Below are 26539 nucleotides of genomic sequence, written 5' to 3'. Positions count from 1 at the left end.
TCTTCACCGAGGGAGTAGCCAAAATGCCATAAATCTACCGAATGATGCAGCAAGTATCGCTAGTGTATTAAAAATAAAATTTAAAAAATAGCCACTGCAAGGACTAGAAAAATAAAAAGATGAATTATGCAAGCTCAGAAATAAAAGACAAGCTTGTATCACAGAGAAATAAACTGTACAAAAAAACATATAAGCAATAGAAGAAGCTGCAGAAAGGAAGTATGTTGTAGTCCAAAGTCAGATAAATGCGGATTGACAAAGCATATTAGCAAAGAGGTAGCTTACAAACTAAATTAATTAATGAAATCCAACTAAAGGGTGCTGAAGAGGAACACCAATTACCATGCAGTTCAAATATCCATGCAGTTCCCAGGTAGAATCCCATTACAACGGAAACTTACCCCAGAATTATCATTTTTACATTAATCGGGCCTGGGTTTCATCCCAGGTTGCTAACCTGACAAACTGTAACATGTGACAGATAACTTTGCTCACACCTATAGTTAAGAAATATTCTCCACGTACATATAATAAATAGCCTTTCCCTTTCGAAGCGAGGCTGCAGTATTTAAATCCCAGACACCAGAATGTGCAGGGATGCCAGCACATTCCATCTACAACTCAGCAGTTTCACTGACATCGCTAGTTCACTGCACAGGCGGCAGAGGGAACAAACCCAAGCAGTGCAGGGAACCGTCAGGTTGACAAGCGGGCTGTCCCCCTCGGCCACAACTTCTCCCCGTACAGATTTAACTGCTCACCTCCTCTTCCTTCACCAGTGCTTTGAAAGTGGTGGAGTGACAGAATGCCAAGCAGAGATGTGAAGAGTATCTGATGCAGAACCAATTATGCAAATGACAATTACCCAGACAATGAGAATTAGCAAAATAAGTAGATTTATCTTCTGCATTAGAAATCAGTTAACATTCCAACTGCAGTGTTGGAAGTGAGGCCTCCTTGGGTAATTGTCAGAAAGATGCCCACCTCCTGGAAGTGAAAAGGCTTGATTAATCACAAAAGCACATGCACAGGGACTCACAAAGAAGCTGGCAGTAGCGCTACAGAATCATGAGAGAAACGGGAACTGGCGGCAGGGAAAAAAAAAAAATACATATAAGGACAACTTACTCTGACAACCCTTTTTAATAAGGAGTGAAAGACCAGGCAGTGTTCTTTGTCTTCCTTAGGAGTAGTAGATGTGTAAATAGACAGAGGACCAAAGGGACTGGCTTTGGGTGGCACTGGGGAGGATGGCACCTCCCGAGCCTGAAGCTAGAGCTGCACCACACTGCTTTTATATCTCAAAGATTAGCTGTGCCTGCCACAAGAAACACTCCTTGGGCAAACTTTCAGCAAGTCGCTGTCTGATCTTTCCTTTTAAACCCCTGTCACAAGAAACCAGAGAGGACTCAAGCAGAAAAGGAAAAGCTGGTCAGCAACAACAGTCAATGGACACATCAGTGGAAGAAAGAGGAATTTCTTCCCAGCAGTGTAAAAGCAGGGAAAGCAAGAAAGGTGAGTTGGGAGACCTGGAGCAAAGATGATGAAGATCTGGAAAAGTGAGGAAGCTGGAGGTCAGGGTGGTTTCACGTGGATGTGGTTGGGACAGGTTGGCAGAAAGGTGACTAGGAAGAGTCTTGAGTGAACAAAGCAGTTCAGTCCCACCAGCAACAGAGGAAAAGCTGCCCAAACGCCGGGCTCCAGACACAGCTGTGGGCGCTGCGCCGTGGTTCCCTTCCTGCCCTGCCCAGCACGTGGCCTCCTCCCGCCACGGCCCCCTCAGCCTGCGCGGGCGCTTCTCCGCCTCCCGCCTCTCCGCGCCGCGTGCGGAGGCCTCCTGCCCCACAGGAGCTCTCCTCACACTCAGTCTGCTCGGGCAGCAACACACGCAGTCCCGTTCGCTCCTCCTGCTCCATCTACTTCCATCTGCTGCTGCTGTCCTTCCTCATAGCTGCCCTGCCACTGTGCCCCACTTTCTTCCTGTTTTTTCAACTCCCTCGGGCTCCTGTTTCAGCCTCTTTTGTTACATGCTTTTTGGCTCCTGCAAAATCCTCTCATCTTGTCACTTAACTGAGTCCCACTAAGCTTAAACTAGAAACAGCCATCAGCCTCTGAGTCATCTTCACCCCATTTCTCACATGAGGTACCCCAAGGAAGGATAAATTCCTAACGAAAATGGAAGCCCACAGTCCCGTACCTTCTCCCTAACTCTCCTCTCCCATTTTTCACACCCTGTTTGTGCTCTGGAATACTTTACCATTTTTACCAGTGTCTTCCTGACTATCTTCAGTCTCTTGATCAGACAGCTCTTTCATTTCTGCTCTTCTGTACTCCTCTCCTGTCTCCCCTTTGTCCTCCATAGGTTCCACACTTGCTCCATGATCCGGTGAAATGGCTAACGTTGGATCTTTGCCTGTTGTCTGCTCAGCACGGCTTTCACTCGGCTCCCTGTGCACTCCAGCTCCCAGAGACCCTGCTTGCTTTTCACTGCTCTCCTCCTCCATCTTCTTCTTGGGAGGGGATGGCTTTTTGTCCAGGCCCATTGCAATAATGCACCTACAAAACAGTAGAAAACGAGAACTGGAAAACACCACACTTGTTTCAGTGAGCAATGGGAGGGCTGCAGACACAGTCAGCAGCTCACCTCGTTATCTGAGGTGAAATGTGGAGCAAGCCTGGGCCTCAGCTTCACCACACAGACAACAGGGACACTGAAAGGGGCCTTCTCATTTTGAGAAGCAGCCTGAAAAGGCCTAAGAATTTTTTCTTCCCCAAAACTGCTTTTCCTGTGTTAAGTTGCTGTGCACTCTTCTTCCCTGCAGCTGTTTACAAACTACTGTGAAATGTCCTATAATTATTCAGTCTAGAAATCTTGCTTTTTGTGCCTGCAAAACTGAAAATGTAACATTTCTGAAAGGAGACCTACTCTTTCCATTTTTTGTTTTTGGTATTTTTTCAGTTATCTTTCAGATACTGAAACATTTCTGTGGTGCAGAAATGCTGGACGTGGGCCAGCAGAAAACTCTTTGCACAGAGATCACAGCATCTGCGTAGAAATCACTGCAGTATCACAGCGCTGTGAATCAAAGTCTAACCTACCAAGGAAAAATCAGCCTGGGTCTCTGCTGACAATGAAATTGGGTGTTTAATCTGTGGCTATGAAATCATACTCAAAACAGAAAATAAATGCAGTTTATTGTATATATGGAATTATAATACAGCTTATTGTGTTTAATTGGACCTGAAGAACATGTGAAAATAGCTTTTATTTATGGGGAGAATCTGGTTGAAGTAGATTTTTTTTTGTCAGTAGATAATACCAGATGGACCGAAGAGACGGGACAGAGACAACTCTCAGATAAGAGGGCAGGAGGTGTCAGGCTATCTGGCCAGTAATTACCAGAAATCAATTTCTGGGGATTATATTAATTCAGAATAAGGTAGCACTTTAGATCTTTCTATAAGTGCAGAAAAGCTGAGATTTGGGCATCCCAAACATTATAGTTACCAGATACATTCTGAATTCAGATGCTTTTCACTACTAAGAAAATACTTAGCAATACATTTATATAATGTTTAATGCTAACTTGAAGTAGAAAAAATATGATAGAGGATAACAGATTTTTTCTCCTCAGAATTCTTTTTTTTTTCTAAAAAATAAATATGGCTCTGAGGAGGTTCTCTTCTCTCCATCTTCATCCAACTGGTTATTGCCATTTTAAAAATTACTTGAGGAAAAGAATAAGCAAATTTTAAAACTATCCATAGATACAAAAATCTTCTTGTCCAACATGTCTTTGGAAACCATGCAATAGGAAGATTTTATTGAAATTAAGTCTTACCAAAAACTGCAGCTGTTGATAACAGCACTGACAATTTTCCATAAAAGAGAATGGAACTCTACTTCTCAGATTTGTTGCCTGAAACATGGCTCACACACGTTACTGCAGGCAGGGATACCCTCCACCTACCTGAGCACCAGAACTATTAGAAAACAAGCAAAAAAATCTGGTTTTCCATAAAGAAATCTCTGAAAAAATACAGCTAACAAAACAACACTCTTAATATTTGTTTCACTATCACTTCCACCAGAAACGTCTAAGTGGCCTATGTATGCCACCCTACACTATTTCTCATGACTCTACTGTCGATTCTTCAGGTTGTCAACAGGCTCAGTAATTCAATTGCTTTGGTACAGGCAGATATTGGTGGTCCAAAATGCCTGCGCCTATTGCACAGAAGAGCAGCAGCAGCAGCACAGAAGTCAACTGACTTTGGTGGCATCCTTGGATATGAGACTGGAATGAAAAACCCCACTCTGCAGATGCTTCAAGGGATGCCCAGAAACAGACCAGGTTCAACAGAACAGCAGAGTGCCAGAAGGATTTTAAAAAGAAGAAAATGGTAAACACTCTAAAAATGGTGTTGCTAAAGCTTTGTGAGCAAAGTACATTGTGCCTCCATACCTATAGCAAGGAGACGCTCTCTCCACATTGAGAAAACCAAAATATCCATGTCTGCCTCCCAGCCTGGAATGCTTCTGATGTTTGTACTCACAGCAAGAGCTCGACCTGTCCACCTGCATCCCATTGAGAAAAAAGGTGAGGCTGAATGGGAAACCGTGGTGCCTTTTTGAGGTGAACTGAAAGGTCTCTGTAAATGAAGAAAGTGTTCAAAGAAAAAGGTTACGCTTCAGTGTCAGGCAATTGCATTTATTGCATCTCATCTGCATCACCTCCAAAGCACCTATTCCACTGAGATCAGGTCCTTTCGTTCTCAGGTGCACTAACCAGGCTGTAAAACTCTTGCCTCCTCCATGCACAGTGCCCTTTTCTCCTTCCAGCCCAGGAGTGCCAAGCTGGACACATTCGTGACAACCTAATACTTTACTGCTTTGGCTTTTCCTTGCTGCAGCAGCAACAGAGCCCAGAACCTCCTGTCACAAATGCCCTGGACTCTGCCACTTGCCTCGCAGGGTGCACGTGTGAACTAAAGTGGCTGGCGCGGTGGAACAGGCCCCCCTGGTCCCCTGCAGCTCCCTGTCCTGCTGCCCATGGCCTGGCAGGGAGGGCCGATCGGCTTCCAGAGCAGCAGGGCTGCAGTATCGGCGGCTGAATCGGCCTTCACGGCAGCACTGAGCAGCTGGAACAGTCTCTGCAGCGATTCCAGGCTACACTGCAAAGGCCCTGTTAAGCATCCAGGCCTAAAGGGCTCTGAGGCTGCTGCCCTGCTCCATACAAGGAGAGAACTCAGTTGCACTCCCTTTTCCCACAAATTCTGGTATCCCTCCAAAGTTAACTGAGCACACAAGCAGAGAGGAAGCTACACTCCATGCCAGAGTGTTCCCAAATAGGTGTGAAAAGGGATCAGGACAGTGGGGTAAGCACAAGGGACACCTTCCCCTTGCTGCGGGAGGGCAGCTGCAAGGAACGCTTTGAACGAGACCTATGGGCACAGTGTGGTCCATCCACAACCCTGCGGGACAGACCAAAGCACAGGGACGTCTGCACCACTTTTCCCTACGCAGTGAGAATGCAAATGACAAACACAGTGAGCTGCAGCAAGGGTTTAATCTAAACAATTACCTTCTTTACAAAGGAAAATCATACAGCCACCTCCCACTCTCCTGATCCTATTTCCAAGATCAGACTTCTTTTACCAATGATTTATACCAGTGTGGGTAGCTCTACAGAAGCTGATGGAGCCACACTCATGTAAAAGGGATGAGGAGTGGGCTCCCAACCTCTCTTTTCCTCAGGAATAATAAACAGCATGCACTGATGTATTATAGCAAGCCAGGAACAGTAACTTGTACTCAGGGATAGTTTGTAATGCAAACATTTTATTAGCCATATATCTCTAAAATTAATCTAACCCATTGTATTTTCTGAAATCATTCCTTTAAATGCCCTCATCCATAATTTGCAAAAGTAATTACAATGTCATTCTGAACTATGAAACAGTAAATCTGGATTTAGTTTGGAGGCAACTGGTATAAAAGTCCCTGGATGCCCATAAATTGGCCAAGTTAAGCTAAAATCATTTTGATATCACACCATCTAATTAGCCATAAAAGAAGATGTTGCCAGATTCAAGATAAGCTCTTCAACTCTCTCTCCTTACCTCCTTCCAAGAGCTTGCCTTTGTAGACACATAGGTTTTCTCCTCCACAGTGCTGCTGATAGACTTTGATTTCATCTCTGAAATCAGTATCGTCATGACATAAACGCACACCTTTTCCTAGGAAGATCATGGTAACAAGTGCATTGCTACGTAATGAGGGCTTGTGGAATTTTCCAGAACTCTGCAGCAGAAATATACACAAAAAAGATGCATACAGCTCCCAACTCCTAACAAAAGGTGAGCACAAAGACCACATACACACAGCATATTTAGCAGGTATTAATTTACCTCATTGCTTACTGCATTCAGTAACATTTGAGTATCAAATACATCAAAAATGATTGCAAATCTTTAGCCTCAAATCAGCCTTTTTTTTCCACTCTCCTGATTTTGAAGAGCTGCAGCACTAATTACAACTACTGATCAGGGGCACCAAGGAGGGGTGATGCTGGCTGGGTGCCACAGGAACAAAGCAGGCCACAGCCTTCAGGGGCAAATTCAGCCCCTGGGCTTCAGCTGCCTTCCTCACAAACAGGGCATGAGTTCATGACAACTCTGGGAGTCAGGAAGTAAGAAGGGGCCTACGAGCAACTCTTCCCTATCAAAATAGGTTCTAAGCAAGCCCAGTGAGTATGACCAGCAGATATTAATAGGACATTCACTTAAACAACCCTGTTTGAAGATCACCATCTGCTTGGGAGAGATGGGATCCACCTCACTAAGCCTCTTGCCAGCAGGCTGGCTGATCTGGTAAGGAGAGCTTTAACTGAGGAATATCTGAGGAAGTCCAAATGGGACTTCCTAAGGCTTTTTGTGCAATCATCTTTTCTTTTTAACTAATGAAAAAATCCAAATGTTTTAGTATATGGAGGAATGGATGGCAACTATATTTTAATAGTTTGAGATTTCTGAAATGAAGGAAATTTATATGAATCTTTAGGCAAAATATGTATTTACATAGTTCAGCATTATTTATATATATATTTTATATATATATATTATTTACATATATTCTTCTTTGAAGAAGGCAATACACCTACACATAAGAGAAGAAACAGAGGAAGATAACCAACCTTCGATAAAAGTTGTTCCAAGTCATTTGGTGCAGTGGTAGGACGAAATCGTCTTCTCCTGCGCATCCCATTTCTCAGGATTTTTACACTCCTGTCTCCTGTTTGCAGGGGGGGAGGTGGCACTGGTATCACATAATTGTTAATGATGGGGAGTCGATATGGGGACACACCAGTTACATATTCTACTGAGTTCATAAGTCTTAACTGACTCTTCTCCCCCTGAAAACACATTTTAACCAGGTTAAGTAAATTGTGCAAACAGAGCTACAGAGCACACTGAGCTAACCGCAGTTTGACTGTTCTTTGCATTTAGTAACAGACACACGTCAAGAAAAAAAAAAAACATTTAAACTTGCCACTTCAGCAGCCATTTTTGTTCTTAAATGCTTTCTTTTAATCTGCACAGCAACAAACACAACTGGAGCAACCAAGATGAGATTACTTGCAAACATCACCCTCACAGGCACATGTAATCCTATAAACCACACGCTATTGGCAAGCTGGCAGAATGCCACACAATCCCACAGCACTGCTGCTCTCCCTTGGTTGGTAGGCAAATTCCAAAAGAGCCAGGATCTTCCAGTAGTAAAATTAGCTGGCACCAATTATACAAGGTGCACTTCAAAAGGCTTCTTTTCCATTTGTAGTGGAGGTTTAGTTCTCCATCAGAATGAAATGCAAACTGAGGACCAAGGCAATGAAATGTGCAACGTACAGTGAAGAAATTCTGCAGCCACTGCATGCTCTGGATTTGAGCTCTGCATCATCTTTCCATAATCAACAATTGATTTGGCTGTTTTGTCAATAGCTATATTAATTTATTATATAAATTACCCATAATCTGAGAGTTGAGAGAGCTAATAACAGCAGATTCCTGGGGAAATGATTGTGAGCATCACAATACAGAGCAAAGGCAGAGCAGGAGGGGAACACGGATGTAAATTCTGGCAGTGCGTAGCAGCAGATCACAGTCACGCTCTACAACTGTCCTCTGCCATGGGGCTTCTAATGTAAAGCCAATTAATGCAATGTTTTCTAGAAAACAGAAGGCAAGTCCAAATCTCTCCTGAAAGTAACTAAGTACAAATCAAGATCATTTTTATTACTCCAGACAGAGTTCCCCAACCCGAGTGGCCCAATAAGAGGAAAAAAAATTGTGGAGGAGTTTTATCTGTAGATAAAGATGAAAATTTGCAAGACTCCTTTTTGACATATTAGTATTAACCAATTGGCTGCTTCCCTCTCTCTGCATGACAGAAAAATCTGTGTAGAGAGAGATTTTACACATACACAGATTTTACCCTACAAACGAAGTCAGAATATTTTCCATGACTCTGATCAAAGACTGGACATTAGACCATTAGACAAAGACAATATCTTGAAAAATGAGGGGAGGTTAAAAGGAAGGATTTAAATAAAAGCTGATGATAAATTATGATTCACAATTCTCAGAACTGCAACAATAAGTTGTACTATAAACCTGTTCTTAAAGTTATTTCATTTTCAGAGTGAAATACATCCTCACCCCACTGGCAAACCGCTGATCGCTTTCAAGCGTGGGGCTCCTCTGCCTCAAGCCCGAGGTCTTGCGCAGAGCCGCTGCGGCAGCGCCGCTGCGAAGGGGCTGGCGCTGCAGCGGGGCCTGCAGATTCCCCGGAGCAGTGTTCGGCCGAGAAGCAGCAGCCTAGAAAAAGCCAGAGATTCACCATGCAGTTTCCAGTGCATAGCAGCACCATAAGGCAGAAAACTGATCAGGACTTTCAGAAGACATTAGTGATTCTGCGGTACCTTTACGAAACTTAATGTTACCGTACCTTCTGCATCCGAAAAAACAGACCCTACAAACATATCTAAGTGAGAATCCAAAAGCTGGAGTGTCCAGAAAGTCTCTTGGCCATAAATCTAGCTTTTTTTGCTATCTGCTCACAGTGCAGCCCTGAATGAAGCTCAGCAAACTCAGCGACTATAGCAACGTGCTCTGCGCTAGGGCTTCAGCTCATGGATGCTGCGAGAATACACAAGGAAAGCATGTCTGTTCAGTACTCAGCACTTAACTTAAAAATAAATACATAAAAATTAACTCACCATTCCCAAAAATACACACTCCCTGTGTTGGTTCTGATGATAAGGATGTCCAGTGTTAAGATCAACTAGAGGTCCCTGTGCTCTCTGTATGGTGTTGGGAGGAGAAAGTAATTCAGAACTGGAAGCATTGCATCAATTTGCATCAATTAGCATTTATTGGAATGTTGAGCCAGTTTGAAAGAGATTACATATTTTGCCTTTGATATTAGACTTCGTCTTCATTATATTTCTAAAGTTTGTTAATGTTCTTTCTCTGCCCTTTTACGATGAGAGTAAGACCCTTCTGAGTCACAAGAACCCCAAAGAACAACCTTCTACCACAACACTTAGTTTTACTTCATCCCTTCATTCACTCCTCCCCTTTTGAAAAGATCTCCATTATTTCAAAATTTTACATGCATAAACTTGTCCACGGCCACAGTATGTGCTGACAACATTTAGTGTGCTGATCCAGACCTAGCCTTAGGTGACACGACAGGTAGAAGAGAGGAAGATTAAAGCAGGTTTATCACAAAGTAAAACTATTTTTTCTTCTAAGTTTTCATGTGCAACATCAGTTCTCCAGCTTACTTTGCAATGACACAATCCTGCAAACAGAAAATTAGCCTCAAGTGATGCTGGATGAGGCACCAGTCTGGACTGTGTTTACATTATAGCACACAGAGTATTTGGTGGACTCACCAGCTGTGAAGGACTAGCTCGTTCTGCAGCCACTAAGGGAAATAGCCCATAATGACTTCTTGGACCAAGTGGTGGATGTGGGGAAAGTATAAGGTTAGCACCTTCCACAGACCTTCTGGATTGTTCCACCTGAAAGAACAGAGAATTATACCTCTGAGTTACTCAATACTCTAACAGCAATGTTTGAGCTGTCTTCTGCCTGGCTGTCATAGGACAGCCCCAGATAACAAGCAGCTTGCTTAGACCTGAGGGAACAGCAGGGTAACCATTCTGCAAAGTGGAGACCCAAAACAAACAGCACCAAAAGGAAATCAAGGGAAGGAGAGGACAGTAGAAGGGGAAAAGTCTTGTTCCTTCTCTAATTTCTTTATCTGCAGCTCTCTCCAGCCCCAGTCCCCCCCCCCAGGCCAGTTCACATGCCCTTCTCTCTATGCTTCTCCCAATTCTTGGTCTGACTGAAAGTCTCTTTTCTAAAAAATTAGAGGATCTCCTCTGTTGCTCCCTTCCTTGCCTTGACTGCTGCCCCCTCTACCATCTTTTTCCCCGTTCTCAAAAGCTCCAGAGTGGGGTGACTATCCTGGAAATAGCTATCTATGTCTCCTCCTCCCTCACTCAGTTATCTGTCCTTTCCTTTTAGACTGGCTATTCAGTCAAATGGGCTGAACATACGAGGTTAGAATCAAATTATTCTGCTAATGTCGGGCAGCTTCCTGTGTTGCAGTGTAGCACCGCTCCAAAGATACAGCATACAGATGTACAGGTGTCTCAGGTGTCCACCCTACACTGCTCCCTGAAGCAAACAGTCTTGCTTTACGTTCCAAAATCACCCAAGTCTAGAATCCTGTGGCAGACAGATGCCTTGGCCATGCTCCTTCCCCACAGAACTGCGCTACTTCTCTGTGGGGACTTTCTAGCAGCAGAATGTTCTTGCAATTACCACAGTGATCAGGGTTTTCCTGAAAATTTTCTCCTTTCATTTCTTGATAATTGCTCATAATTATATTATTTTAAACTGAAAAAAGACACTTTTTGCAACTGCACAAAGAAGTAACTACCTTCTCTGTACACTCTTTTTAGTGTGTGCAGACTCCTAATAAAGAAACAAGATGTGGAGGGTATGTCAGCCAAGATGAGAACAGTTTTTCCAACACGAGTCCAAGTGATTTAACTGGGAGAGCCATTGACTTCGGTGGGATTTCCATGACCAAGGCTTTGACTATGCAACACCGAAGTGAAGATTTCCAAAGCTGCATTTTGTTATTTACATGCTGCTTCTGCTAAAAAACACGTGGTGAGGCAAGCAACTGAAGTATGACCTCAATGCTCCAAAGCAGTCACAAGCAAATAGTGTCTCAAATTACTAGAAGAGCTGCCACACATATCTTAAATTATTCATCTGTTCCTGGTTCCTCATTTCAAAAGAGAAATAGTACAGCTAGCAAAAATAGAAAAAATGGCAACAGTAATGAGAAATCCAGAATGGCTCAAGCATGAAAAATTCAGTAGACTGGGGCTCTCCAGCTTGGAAAACTGAGAATTATGATAAAGGTCCTTAAAAACATGAATGCCTTGGAAAGGAGGAACAATTAATAACTTCTTCAAAATACGAACAAGGAAATATCCAACAGCATTATTAGAAGATAAATGAATTCATGTGCAGAATGCAAGGAAGTACTGTTTCACACAACTCATAATTAAATTGCACAGCCAAGAACACTGCAGAATCAGAAGTCTGGTTTGAAAGAAATCAGACACATTCATGGAAGTCCCTGAATTGCTGGATGATGGAAGGAGGAATGTATCCTGGGGCAGGGTCATTCTCTCCTTGCTATTAATTGTACCAATTCCATAAGCATCTGCCACTGTTGGAAGCAGGATATTTGGCCCAGTGAATCTCTGGCCTGACTCATCTCAGCTGCTGTTTAGCACAGCAGGACTGCCATGTCCCACCACTACTCAGTACCATTTATCCCTTACCTTGATTTTTTGCACCCTTTCCTTCCTCACAAAATTTTCAAGTCTCCTTTTTATTTCCAGTTGATGATGACGCTATTAATGTAAAAGAAAGAGAAATCTCATCAATTAGCATTCTGAGATATCAGTGAATACCAGAACACTTTGTTCTGCTCTGCTCATCATTTGCAGGCTCCCTGGTCAGTATCCTCATTGAAGCCCAATAGCAAACTAATATTGCTTTAATCGATTTGCACTATACCTGTGTATGTTAACATCACCAAGGAAACAACTGAGCATCTTTAAAGTCATAGGGGCCAATTAAACTCTTACAGTTAAAAAATGCAGTTCACATGCAACAGGAATGTTCCCAAACTTTGTACTCAGTTAAGATGTACAATATTTCAATTATTTCCAAAAATTAAACAAACAAAAAATAAATCAAACAAGTAGGCTTTGCAAGTACACATCCCATAGCCATAATTAATTTGAATTAATTTTACCTTTTTGTAAGTGTGTAAAAAAAAAAAAAAAAGTCGATTGAGATATATCCCTACACTTCAACCGTAACCTGTTAATTTGACATATGACATGATCATTCAAAGTGACATGATTTCTCTGGAGTAACCACTTATCACTGTCTGCTCTGTGGTCACTGTATGCCTGCATATTTTGGCGGAAAATGAGAGGAGCAGATTAAGGCTTGAGTAACTCTGAGATCTCCAGCTGATTCCTTTAAACCTTTATTCCAGTGGGATGTACTCCCTAGCTACAGCAGTAGCACAGGACATTCTCCTCCACTCCTCTGCCCTCCAAAGACTGCTCACCCTTCATCTACGAAAAAGGGTTATCTGGGACAACCTGTGCTTATTTAACATGACACAGGCTGAAGAGGACATGGGGTTTGCGTTCTGGGGTCCCTGGTAACACAATGAAGCCAATTCACCCATTGAGTCATCCCTGAAAACAGAAGCCAAGCAAAACCTTTGCTTTTGGAAAGACATGCTTACCACTTGTCCAACCTAGAGCACAGAGGGTAGGATCCTCTCTCATAGACTACTCAGCCTCTTCTTTGTCCATGTGGTAGCAAAACACTAAAGAAAATCTTGCCTTTAACTACTACCACACATTGTGTGTGAAGGCACTTGTCCCACGATGACTGGTGCCACACACATAATGGCTGGTGCCATGCAGAGGCCAGCGAGGGCACCCCCTCCTCAGCACTGCGCTTTCTCTGGCCAAGGTTCAGCATACATTACAAAAGATGCAGCATCTGGCAGAATGTGCTTTAAAAGCCATCAATATTCAACAAAGCTGCTAGGCCTGGGCTCTCCTGCGCCAGCACCGGCGCTACAGCTCCCAGGAGCATCCCGGCTGCAGCGACGCGCGCTGGGCAGCACTCCACAGGCTCCCCCGCTCACGGCAGAGCCCCGCCGTGCCGCGCCAGGACAGGGCCAGCACGGCACGCGCGGGTGACAGCGCGGCCCGGCCGCGAGACGCCAGCGCGGCCTGCGCAGCCTCAGGCACACGGACGGGAAGGGCCTCCGGCGCGAGAGGGCTGCACAGAGCAGCCCAGCGCGAGCTGACGGCACCGCACGGTCAGGATCTGAAGAGGCTTCCACGTCGCTGGGGAACACTCACCTCCATGTCAAGGACCTTATGAAATATGGCCTGAGCCAGGCACTCCTGCACACATTTTTGGTGATCCTTCCTCATAGCATTTAGCCGATACTCTTTCTCAGGTATTATTCTTCCACTCTTTGAGATCTGGCGTGAACAAACAAAATACAAGTAAAGAGGAAAATGGAGAACCAAGCATGTCTAAACACAGACGATATCCCGGGATGACTCTCCCTCCCCAGTTATCCACCCGCTCTGCTCTTGCCAGGCTGCTGGAACCCACCTTCCCAGCACAGGCCCGGAGTTTCGCTGGCCCCATGGACCCTCCCAGCCCTGTGAAGAGAGAGGCAGCCACAGCAGCCGAGGACTCAGCCTGACTTGTGAGCCACTGCCCAGCGCCCTGGAGGGGAGCTCACCACGTGCCTCCTGCTGCGCAAGAGCTGCATCTGCCCCTGCTAAACATCTCTACCAAATCCTTCCATTTCCCAACGAACACTTTTGAAAATTAGACTTTTTGGAGGTTATTTGAACAACTGGAGTTTGCTAAATTCACTAGCGCCACATGCTATAGCTTAGATTTCACAGTTTATATATCTCAGGAGAATCAATATGATTCTGTAAATTACAAACTTAGAGATTTTGCAGAGAAGTCCAAAAAACAAACAAATATCAGGAAAAAAAAAAAACTGCCAAAGTCTCCGCAGCTTCTCCGCTGGGACATTTAGCCAGCTCTTCTTACCCTTCCGTGCAGCTGCGCTCAGGGCCTCGTGTTAGGGAAGAGCCTCCACAGGCCGGACACGCAGCGCGGGCGGCAGCCAACGCGGCCCTAGCGCTAACGCACGTGAGGGGCCGGGCGAGGCGCTGCGGCCTGCTCTGCTGTCTGCAGACAGACCCTGCACACGCACTGGCACTGAGCTCACTTTGAGCCGTCTTTCAGCCTTCTCGGTCTGAGCCCAAGCTCAGGACCCTGGGTGCCCCAGCCCTGCGGCCTCGTATCCCGCTCACGGTGACGGCAGCGGGTGACGTCCAGGTGGAGCAGGCTGGCTCCGAGTCGCAGCGGCACCGCGTGGCCTGGACGTGGCACGCTGATCTCATGAGCTTGCCTAGCTGACTACATTCTCATCAACAGCAACCTATCCCTCCTATATAAAAAAAACAGTGAGGCCATCAGCGTCCTGTCTTTTGCAGTACCAAAAAAAAACCCACAGAATTCTTCTCTTCACAAAAGGAAACTTTTCAATCTCACCAGTCCTGATCTCTGCAGATGTCGTCTTATCCTCCTATTGCTGAAATAGCCAGCCAGGTGTTTGTCTGTAAGGCTGTTGTAGGTTGCAAGAAACCTGAAATAAAATCAATACAGATCCCATAAAAACACCTTTTGACACCCTATTACTTTTTGCTGAAGGTATGAAGAATTACCCCATAGTTTGCTGCACAAAATGATGTCTTGAAGACTCATGCCCAGCCTTTTGGCAGATAATGCCCATCAAATTATGCAAAAGTAACATCTCGTTGCTCTATGAGGATTCATGTTCAATAGCTGACTTCACGTGGGAGAGAGCAGCCAGTGGAACACAGAGCTTCAAGCAGCAAAGTACCCCGTGAGAGCCCAGGTTTGAAGCTCCCATTCAAAAGCAATTCCCATAAGGGCTTCCGCAAATAAGAAATGTGGAAATTTGGCAGGTTGATGTAGTGCCGTAGCATTAACTGCCAGCGGGAACGTGGAGCCAGATGCCTGGATGGGCCTCGCCGGAGCTGCCTCCAGGGTCGTGGTTCCCCTGGCGGTGACCCCGGCAGTAACACCCCGCTCCTGCTCCCAGCGCCCGGCGCGCGTCCGGCCGCCCTGCTCATCCCGCTGCTGCGGCGCACGAGGGACGGCCCGGGCAGTCCCAGCATAGAGCTGCAGAAAAGCCTGTGTTGGCCAGGACCTCCTGGATCAACCAGAACAAGCTCCTGCTAAAAACATACCTTATGTTGGACTTCCCACACACAAAGGGGTTTTCAGAGATCTTCACTGGCACCTCCCTGCCATTATTATCTGCTGTGTAGCACAAAATGGAAGCAGCAGTCCAAAAAATTGCTTTCTTCAGTTTATCTACCTTAAGCAGAAACTTCCAGTACCAAAAAATATTTTTAAAAAATGACACAGCTTCAATAACACGTATAGCAATTTCCAGAGCCATGAAAATGTTATCAACCTGAATGCAAACCTCTGCTGTAATGAAGACTACGACTGTGTGCTCAGCCCCAGCCTCCTTCAGCATCTGTATTTCCATCCTTCTTTATGTCACTTGTGTCTTTAATGTTCCCACCGTTACAAGAACTGCAAATCAAATTCAAACATCTGCCAAAGGCACCAAGTGGTTTCAATTCCAGCTGTCTAACAATAAGCACAAGTTTTCCTTCCTGCTTTGAACCACTTTCTGGACCGAAATGCAGCTGTTTGTTACTGTTGACTGGCAAACCACTACTTTTTTAATGAGCAAAAGCCTGTAAAAAAACAGTCTTCCTTCTGGCTTTAAGCTGTCAGAAATCACAAGACACACATGAAAATTAATTCATGGCAGAGATGAAGAACCATCCCGCATACTTCCAGCTCTGTTTATTAGAACACAAGAGTGATTCTAGAGTAGTTATTTAAACAAGCCACCAAGAATGCTTGTCCTAGATGAATATTTGTAAATTCAACTGCACAAAATTTGTACAAGATTCACAACTGCTGTTGTGTTTGCAGACCACAACGCATCTGCTGCGGCAGCAGGCAGGTGCTGGCGGTTAGCGCACGTCAGCGGTTTGCCTGCAGGATCTCTTGTCCTCTCAGCACAGCCACCACATTTAACCAGATCCCTGCACACGACTGCCGTGCCCAGGCCGAGGACACCCCGAGCGCCGCGCACGGCCCCGCGCCAGGCCGAGCTCTGCGCGGGCTCGCGGCGCGGAGCTGGCGCCTCCTCCCGGCGCCGCATCCTGCCGCCAACGGCCCCGGCGCCTTCCCCGGCCCTCGGCCGGCCCGGCCCGCCTGCCCAGCGCCAAACTACGGGCCCAGAGTCTCTGCTGGAAAGGGCTCTCCAAGCTCCACAGAGACCTGCTACCACGAGTGCTCTAACACGTCGTTTAACCTATAAGACTTTGCGGCACATGCTGTTGCAGTGCCGGATCGTGGGGCTAGGCCACTTTCTGCCTTAAGTCTTCCCTTTTAGGTCCCTAATTTAAGGGTGCTCAAGTCCCACCCACGTTGAGAGCGATGGAAATGGGCCCAAAATCAAGCCCAGGCTCTCTGCTTTTTTCTAGTTCCCATGTCAACGTGCTAGAGGTTCTCTCTGATGCACACACCTCATATTTCAGAACTAACAAATTGCATCTCTCTTTCTGCTCGTTGGTGAAGAACAGCAAGATCAACAAGCACGGAGGCCTGGAGAGCCCAGGGGCCCCCGCTCTGCCGCACATCCCCACAGCCACTAGCGCTAAATCATTGCAGCTACCAAAGATCAGAGCTTCCAAAAGAGTCCAGCCCGAAACACACAAGTTGAACACAAAAATTTAAGCATCCAAAGTAGCAGATAAATTTCTATATAGTTCTTACCACAAGTAAAATAAAGATCTTACTTCTGTCTCTGGAAAACAGGACTAAGAATAACGTAGGTAACAGTAGGCTTAATTTTTAATATTCTAAATCAACTCAATTTTGCAAAATTGATACAATCATATATATTGCATAATACCATCATATTAACCCATTGGCTAAATTTCAAATACACAATGACAGATCTCTTTTGTTTCCTTTTGCTTTAAATGCCACTGCAGCTCTGTTGTGTATGTTTCAATGGGATAACTCAGGTTAAATTTCTATTGCTGGACAGTTACCATAAACAAAAGAAAGAACAACAAAACAGGGGGAGTGATGACAGACTTACTGGAAGTTTATTTGGGCTTTCGCAATAATCTCACAGGTAGTCCACCAACAATAAATTAAACTTTAAGCAGATGATTCGTTTACCCTGTTCTGCTCATTAAACAAACTCTGATACCATAGCAACGGTCCTGCTTTACTTTCTCAATCCTTTGTTTGTGTTTGCATTTGAAGTGGCCAAATTACAGCAGTTGTTTTGAGTATTGATTTACAGTATCACCTGGCAATTGTATAGCCCAGAACTTAATCTAATGCCTTTGTCTCATTCCCTTCTGTCTAATAGTTCATGGACCATATAACTAGTTAAAATACAACTCCCATCTGAGCCCAGCGATAGAACTAACGTACTTCCATTGAATTCTTTCTGTAGATGTATTTTCTCATTTTAATTATGAGCAAATTGCTCCTCAAAATGTTGAATAAAATTCAAAGGTGTTTTGGAGGAAAAAAAAAAAAAGAAAAGAAAAAAAAGAAATATTTTGGGCCTGAGCCAAAACCCACTGAAACCACTGGAAATAACTTAGTGGATTCTGATCCACTGGACTTTGGCAGAGCCAGAGGCCCCTGCCAGGACGGGCGCCCCGTGCCTGGGCTGCAGTTCAGGTAGGAACGGAGCAGGGCTGGAGCTGCAGCCTCTGTGGGCGCTGCTGCTTGTTTCGGCAGACCAGCAGACTGGCCTTGGGTCATACCTGCACTATGCTTGGACCAAATCCCTCTGGAGCACCCCGTGGGAATCAAGGGCTCAGACTCATTCACTGCTCCAAAGGACGGGGAGGCACTTTCCAGTTTTATCCTCCGGGGAAAGCAGCCCTTTTGTTCAAACCCCACAGGCCGCCGGGCACGGGCCCCGCGCGAGCCGCGCTGCGAGGAGGGCGCCAGCACCAGCCGCTCGCGTTACCTCCTTGCAGCCCGGCTCCTGTTTCCTTTCCGTCTCTGCTGACTCGAGTTACGCCTGGAGATAAAATCAAGAATGCTGCTTACGAGTTGTAACGGGAAAATGACACCCAGTGATCCAGAGTGACCCAGCAGTTCTGCAACACAGACGTGGGCGCCTCCTTAGCCCCATGGAATATTGGGAATATTGCAGCCTCTGCCTCCTGGAGAGCCTCCCTCCAAGGGAAGCTATCTGGGAAAGGACACCCGTTGCCTGGCTTGACGAACCTGGAACACACATGGCTTGTTCCTGGTTTATTTATTATATCAATATCTTCTTTCGCTTATACCTACATCTCAGCTGAGTTCCCTAAATTGATTCTCTGTAAAGACAGATTTGAATGAGGGCAGCTCCTTAAATTCTTCCACAGTTCCAGACTGCTGCTGCTGAGTCACTGGGAAACAGCAGCATCCTATCTTAATTGTATTTTTTCATTAAAAAAAAAAAAAACCTTTTCCTCTCCATAAGTGTTATCTTGTTTACTTTCAGAGAATATAATTATACTTCTCATTAAAGATTACACTTTTTAAATTTCTAAAAGCAAAAAGTGAGTCCCAAAGTCCTCTCCTTTTCACCTGCCTAGAATTTCAAAGAGCACAACACTACAGAGTTGAGGGGGGAAAGGGAATACACCTCCCAGGTTACATCCACCTTTTATTAACCAGCGGGTTTCACTGGGAACAGATGAGACCTCCGGGCTCGGCTCCCCGGTCCCGCGCAGCCAGCCCTGGCTCCCACGCATGGAGCGCTCTGAGCGCAGAGCCTTTCTGGAGCGCTGCGAAGGGCACGGGGCTGCGGAGAGGCTGCCTCCCCCAGGACAAGCCGCGATCCAGAGCCAGCGCCCGGGTTCCCGGTTCACAGGGATGCTTCCGAGGCTCCAGGAAGGCTCCCACGCGAGGAGGGCAGAGCGCATCCCAACGGGGGCCGCCGCCGGCCTGGCCCAGGCGCGAGAGCAGCGGCACCCGCCGCGGCCACGAGCGCTTCGCAGCGTCTGCGCCTCTGCGCAGCTCCTAGCGCTCTAGTCACAAAAATAAACTGCTGTCGCTGGAGCCACCTCTTCTTTTTTCCCCATTAGGAAAAATAAGAAATTAATAAAGACACATGCTCAGATTAACTGGTGGAAAGAAGCCAGAAGAGCCACTCTCTACTCTGCTACTTAGCAGCACAGCGACAGGCTGCCGCGGAACACGCAGCACTGCCAAGCATCCCCTGGGAATTCCCGCTGCACCGGGGGACTGGGCTATTCCCAGCTGGAGCGCGATCCCACTCACAGCTCCTGCCTTCCGCTGGCTTCTCCCAGCCTCTTGTGGGACTCAGCGCAACAGCTTCTGCTTTTGGCAACCCAGCAAAACCAAGAGACTTGAACCAGCTCCTTGATCCCTAATTAAAGCAAAGCACATAAACTGCAGCTGATGACTAGGATTTTGGTAATTTAAAGAAGTGCCCACTTGGAACTCGCATACTGCAGGGTTTTCACATGCAGTATCGTTGCCAACAACTTTATCAACAGTAGCTGGTTTTTATCAGCTTACAGGGCATTATGTGCTACACTGAGAGCCACTGCTGTGTGTCAGCGATTTTTCTGACCGTTCCTGATGATTTAAAGGATATCAGAACAAAGTCGCTGTAGGTCTCCAATGTTAGTTTATAAATCAAATCTTCAAGATTAATCATTTACAATGTAAATAAGTCGGAGGCTGCTCACTAAGAGAGAAAAACTCTTGTTTTTGGAAAAACAGCTCCCACTTTGCACTGACAGTCAGAGTTTATTGCCACTTTTCCACTTAAATTGCAGTGCGAACACACAGTCCTGGCCATGACAGCAGAGGCCTTCCCAGCTTGGACAAGCTACCCAATCTTGCACGCTTTCGGCTGGTGACATCGCACCGTAACGCGGACGAGCCCAGGCCACGAGCCGCAGCAACCCGCGGCGCAGCGGCACATCCCATGCGGGGAAGAGACTGCTCAAATACAACCTTCCCCATATCCTGCTGCTGTTTGCCATTCCCCCCAGAAGGAATTCAGCCATCATCGTTCAGCTGTAGCCCACTTCCCAAAAGAGCTGCTAGGGTCTCCAGCGAGGTAAGCAGATAGTAAGATGTTTTTCTAAATGCAGACTGGACTTTGTGACACAGCTGGGCAGTGACCTAACTGCAAGCATGGAGCTAGTGGTACAAAAAATGGTCCAATTTCAACCCAGACAGAGAGAGGGATTTTGCCATCTACAAGTCACCGTTGGCATTCAGCGGCCAGGCTGATGCCTTTCTTACACAACTCATCGTACATGAATATTTCACTTGGTGCCTCTGAGCCATAGCTAAGCAGAGGGAACATGGTCACAGACTACGCTGTGCTGGCATTTCCCTTCCAGGAAAGGGCTTGTTTATTCAGCAGATCCAAACCCAGGAAAACAATCCTCAGTCTGCATAAAAGGAGGCTCTTGCTTCATTAGGAGACACAGCTGTAGCACTTTGTAAACTTCAACCATCAGCCACAGATCACAGCCCTTCTCCAACAAGGGCAACCGGCCACCTGAGCAAACGGATCCCTTTGACCAAAGCGAGTCAGAACCTTTGCACTTTCCGCAAGTCACAGCTTTGGCTTCTACAGATTGCTATTAAACTTCGCTATTAAACTGCTGCATTCTCCACGTGAAACCATGCTGAACACGGCCACAGACCAAACTCACTGAAGTCAGGAGATGACCTGAAATTTATTTTGACAGGGCTTTGGACTATCTCGATAATTAGTTGATTTATTTCAACCCCACAAAACCCTTAAGCACACAATCAGTTTTCTCAGCTGATAACCAAGCAAATGAGGACCCTGTGGCCCCTCAAAATCGCGGTGTATCTCTGTTTATCCGCTTCAGCCGTGGCCGCCTGGTCTCGGAGACCCTTCAAAGTCTTTCTCCTGGTGCACACATACCCCATGGGCTCTCCTTTCAAGGGCTTCACATCACTTCCCTTTTTCTCTATGTAACCTAACCTAGTGGCTAAACCGCTAAGGAACCTTTGTCCAGATACTCAGAGAAAACGTTATCATTTATTTTGCACGATCTCCATCCTTGGAGGTTTGCAGATCGCATTCCCCTCACAAACACCTGAAGCGACACAACCGGCTATTGCCGGCACTATTGCCTCCCCAACACTGCAGAACCGCCCGCAGCTCGAGGGCGGCAGCGGGCTCGCGGTACCGGCGCCGCCCAGCCCCGCAGCTGAGCAGCGCGCGGCCGCGGGGGCACCGCTCCCTTCCCCGGCCGTGCGCGAAGCCCCGCCGGGGCGGCCGGGCCGGGCGGTGCGGGGCAGCGCTTCGCCCGCCCACGGGTCCCCTGAGGGGCGCGCGCCGCACTCACCCCGGCTGCGGGCCGCTCATGGCTGCGGGAGCGCCGGGGGCCGCGCGGCGCCCGGACCGGCCTAGCTCGGCTCGGCTCGGCTCGGCTCGGCTCGGCTCGGCCCGGCCCGGCCACAGCGTCCCCGGTACCGCCGGCGCGGCGCGTCCGGCCGTTGCTAGGGCACGGCCACGCAGTGACGCAGCAAGAGGCGGGCGCAACCCCAGCGACCAATGGGCGGGCGGTGTCTGCCCCCGGCCGCGCGGGTTGGCTGCGCGGGCCGCCAGTCGCTCCGAGCGCGGCGCTGCGGCGCCCCCTGGCGGCCCCTTCCGTGCCGCGGCGCCGTACACCCCTGAGCCTGTACACCCCGGCGCCTGTACACACCCCGGTGCCGGTGCCCCGCTCCCGTACACCCCGGCCCCGTACACCCCGGGCCCTGCACACCGCTCCCGTACACCCCTGAGCCTGTACACCCCGGCGCCTGTACACCGCTCCCGTACAACCCTGAGCCTGTACAGACCCCGGTGCCGGTGCCCCGCTCCCGTACACCCCGGCCCCGTGCACCCCGGGCCCTGTACACCGCTCCCGTACACCCCTGAGCCTGTACACCCGGGCGCCTGTACACACCCCGGTGCCGGTGCCCCGCTCCCATACACCCCAGCACCTGTACACCCCGGCGCCTGTACACCGCTCCCGTACACCCCGGCCCCGTGCACCCCGGGCCCTGTACACCGCTCCCGTACAACCCTGAGCCTGTACACCCCGGCGCCTGTACACACCCCGGTGCCGGTGCCCCGCTCCCGTACACCCCAGCACCTGTACACCCCGGCGCCTGTACACCGCTCCCGTACACCCCGGCCCCGTGCACCCCGGGCCCTGTACACCGCTCCCGTACAACCCTGAGCCTGTACACCCCCGCCCCGTACACCGCTCCCGTACACCCCGGCCCCGTGCACCCCGGGCCCTGTACACCGCTCCCGTACAACCCTGAGCCTGTACACCCCGGCGCCTGTACACACCCCGGTGCCGGTGCCCCGCTCCCGTACACCCCGGCCCCTGCACACCGCTCCCGTACACCCCTGAGCCTGTACACCCCCGCCCCGTACACCGCTCCCGTACACCCCGGCCCCGTGCACCCCGGCGCCTGTACACCCCGGCCCCTGCACACCGCTCCCGTACACCTCTGAGCCTGTACACCCCGGCGCCTGTACACCGCTCCCGTACACCCCGGCCCCGTGCACCCCGGCGCCTGTACACCGCTCCCGTACACCCCTGAGCCTGTACACCCCCGCCCCGTACACCCCAGTGCCTGTACACCGCTCCCGTACACCCCAGCCCTTGTACGCCCTGGCCTGACCCCAGCCTCAGTGCCCCCGACCCGAGTCGGGGCCAGCGCCGCTGGAGAGGGTGGTCACAGCAGCACATTGGATTGTTTCCTGCCGCTGTTCCGCTAGCCGTCCCCCTGCCGCCTGCAGATCCTGACACGAGGCCTCTGCGGCACCTCCAACCGTCACGGCCAGCGCGCTGCTCGCTGCGTCTGCAAACACTGAAGCGCGGTTAGTTCACTAGGGCCTTCCCGCATTGACGCAGAAACAGGAGATAACAGATACAAGCATTGCTGAGACAGCAGAGAGCTGCAGGCTCGAAGATCTTACTGCACTGTTGCTATTTATCTACCTGGCACTGCCATTTTTCTTACTTATTGCTCAAGCTTCTCTTCCTATACTATGTACACCTGTGCACCAGTGATAAAAACAGCATCCCTTTCAGGAGGGACGTGTGGACCAAACACGGCTGTGACTGTAAAAAAATCCAATGTGACTGCATGTAGCAGGGTGACCCAGGTCAAAAAGGGCGGTGGAAAGTGCATCCCACTGACATGGCAATTCAGCTACGTACTGTGCACGTCTCCCTTTCCTCCTTCCCAGCCCAAACTGCTGCCTTTAAAGGCTTGACATAGCCCAAGCAAACACTGCTCCACCATGAGCCAAGTGCCCAAGTCCGTCCAGTTCGTGCACACGACAGACCTTCAGCCAAGAGACCATCATCCCCTCACAAGCTTGGAGAGCCGTGAGGAGGAGGGTGCTCAGCACAGAGTGATACCCGTCACCGAACAAAGCCGGCCCCGTCACCGGCGCTGCGCAACGCTGACGCCGTGGGTCTGAGCACAAAAGGGTCAGCAAATTGCTTTCTTGAAGCTGCAGACATTTCTGCTTTGAAATCTGGTATTTTCTAGTTTGAGAAGGTCCGTGCTTCTAATTGCAGCTCTATGTACGGGCCTCCATTCACCCTCTGTAAAATTAGGATAGTCATATTTGCTTCAGAAGACAGCAAGAGGATTAACTGCTTTTTATGTCAGGTTTTCAATATATGAAATCCTAGCAAGCACAAAATATTATTTAGACTTCAGAGATACATTTGGTGACATATTGTGATTGTTTATAAAGGAATTCATGAACATTCCCCTGAGGCACATGACAAGATTTTTCCATTTATTTAGGGATGGAAACCTAGAAAGATTTATGCCTCCCTGCCCACTCCTGCCCCTCTGTCACTGAAAGCTGTTCAGTAGCCTGGTCATTCCTTGGTAGTAAAACACACAAATATATATGTTGGATATGTACAGACACATATTTTAAGACCTGTATCTAGTTGTGGCATCGTGTTTTCAGACAGTGCTGGTACATCTGCGTTCAGACTGCTGTGCACGAACATCCTGCATTTAGCTATGCTGTTTGCACACAGCAGCCCAGGCTTTGCACAAACAACTCTGACACTCTCCAACACCTATTTAGAAATTGAGAGTGAATTAGTTTGATCCATAAAGCAACTTCTAATAGAGGCCCTAACCTATCCTATGTTTTGTACCTATAATTAGATGTTTCTACCTGCTCTGCAAACTAAATTTTTTGCTGTCTTCGGTATATGTTGGCATTGGCATTCCAAGCTATCAACACAAAGGCCAAATACGTATATTTAAAAACAAACAGTATATAAGGAAACTGAACATCATTGATCTTCACATCATCTTCACAGTCATCTCCATTATTAATGGCTACTCTTACCTGCTATTTAGTACCTTAACATGAAGCGAAGTCTTATTTTTCCTGACAGTGTCCTCAAGGGGGAACTGCAGATTTCCTACATGCAATCACTACCTCAAACTGCATTCTGCCTGAATGAATAGGAATAATCAGCATCTTTCAGCAGAATAATCAGCCAGAAAATTACTTATCCCCATTGCTCACTCTAGAGTAATCAGTCTTTGGCCTTCAAATTCAGAATAAGTGAAGATAAAGCTCCCTACTACTATGAAAAGTGCCACAGATAAGAAAACACTTTCTATTCATTTGGGCATCTGCACAGCATTAATGAATAAAGTATCCTACCGTACCTGTGGGGATTAGGAGGCAGGGTACCAATTTGTTGTTTTACTACAGCTGAATCCTCCTAATCCTTTTCTGTGCTACCAACTATGTCCAAAAGCATTTACTGAAACATTAGTTTGTAAACATTATGTCTAGAAATAGTCTTCTCTCCTGGCAAAACAATCTTCAGTTTGATGTAAAGGCTTTAACATAGGCATGCTGTAAAAGCCGGCAGCAAAATTAGACCAAGTCTCTTCTCCTGTTTTTACAAAATACAAGGATACACACAGTACAAACATAATCCAAACAAAGCCTAAACTTATTAGCATACTTAACTTGCCAGAAGGTTTATAACATCATGAAGCAATTATTTAACTCCGTATAGCTAAACTGCCTCACACTTATTTGCACAGAAGAGATAGCATTGTAATGTAACTACTCCAGAAAACAGAGCTCAGCGAATTCACAAAAGCAGTTACATGACAAACTGCTTGAAGAATATGAGGATGAAGCTCAGTAATACCAGATACTCTAAATCTTGTGTTTAATAATGAGATTTAACGTTGCAGTATCTTATCATTACCCACCCCCACCAGAAATACAAACACATTACTTACTTAGATTCTGCTGAACCAATACTGCTGGAAATTTTTCTATATCTATGAATAGTGATATGTCTATCCATTTATGTTAAACTATAAAGAAAAGAAAAAGAGAAAAGATTCACTGGTAAGTTTAAAACATACGATGACAGTCCCGAGTAAAACTAACAAGGAAAACAAACAAACAAAACTTTCCTCATCTGAAATAGTCTCACATTGCAAAACTGAATCTTGAATTTGGAATGGTCTCCTACCTGCTAAGCACTTAATTTAGCTCATCACAGATGTACTTACCCAGTGACCGACTTGGTGTCAGATAAGGCAAGTCTTCCTCGAAGATCACTGCACGTTTCTTAACCTTTCACTCAAAAGCATTCCATCCCAACTTGAAACTGAGACCTTCCTAAGCCTGAGCGTTCCTTTTTGTGCTAGATACCTAGCTACTGCCACGAACTGATGTTCATGAACACCACACCCGCCACAAAACAAACCAACCACACACTTATCTCCAATGTGTCACTTGTCTCAAACCTGAGCCCCAGTTCCCAACTTGGAAAGTGATGGAAACGCTAGGTGCAACTGAAGGACAGAGACACAAACAGATCTGAGGCCAGTCTTTCCGATAGTTGACTGATAACCCAAAACTGATCTCCAGTAAAGTAAATTTTAAAATTAAGAATATGAAAAAAATGTCTGTCCATTATAAACTATTTGAATAAATATCAACATTTATTTTTAATCTCATAGTCTCTATGATCAAAAAAAAAAAAAAAGTAACTGGGCAAAGAAGTTTGTGTCTAAAGAGGTTCTCAGGGAGTAATTTAAGAAAAATAATTCTAAAAACCAACCCTGAGCTAAG

At 47.1% G+C, this 26539-nt stretch overlaps 1 protein-coding gene across 1 annotated transcript in view; it reads right to left on the bottom strand.

Annotated features, from left to right (window-relative positions):
- Positions 1 to 21777, bottom strand: part of ERICH3 (glutamate rich 3) — a 35095-nt gene extending 13318 nt beyond the window's left edge. Inside the window, 11 exon segments of the mRNA XM_088537566.1 lie at positions 2258 to 2556; positions 4467 to 4653; positions 6124 to 6304; positions 7197 to 7415; positions 8722 to 8880; positions 9282 to 9365; positions 9963 to 10091; positions 11940 to 12011; positions 13557 to 13682; positions 14782 to 14875; positions 21735 to 21777. Coding sequence (XP_088393692.1) covers positions 2258 to 2556; positions 4467 to 4653; positions 6124 to 6304; positions 7197 to 7415; positions 8722 to 8880; positions 9282 to 9365; positions 9963 to 10091; positions 11940 to 12011; positions 13557 to 13682; positions 14782 to 14875; positions 21735 to 21754 — 1570 coding nt within the window. The 5' untranslated portion in view covers positions 21755 to 21777.
- Positions 21778 to 26539: the final 4762 nt, after the last annotated feature.

Source organism: Tinamus guttatus, unplaced genomic scaffold, assembly GCF_059628265.1.
Source record: "Tinamus guttatus ecotype Peru unplaced genomic scaffold, ASM5962826v1 Tinamus_guttatus_pri_ptg000814l, whole genome shotgun sequence".
Taxonomy (NCBI): Eukaryota; Metazoa; Chordata; class Aves; order Tinamiformes; family Tinamidae; genus Tinamus; species Tinamus guttatus.
Note: the sequence above shows the minus strand (reverse complement) of the source record. Positions and strands in the feature narration are given on the sequence as shown.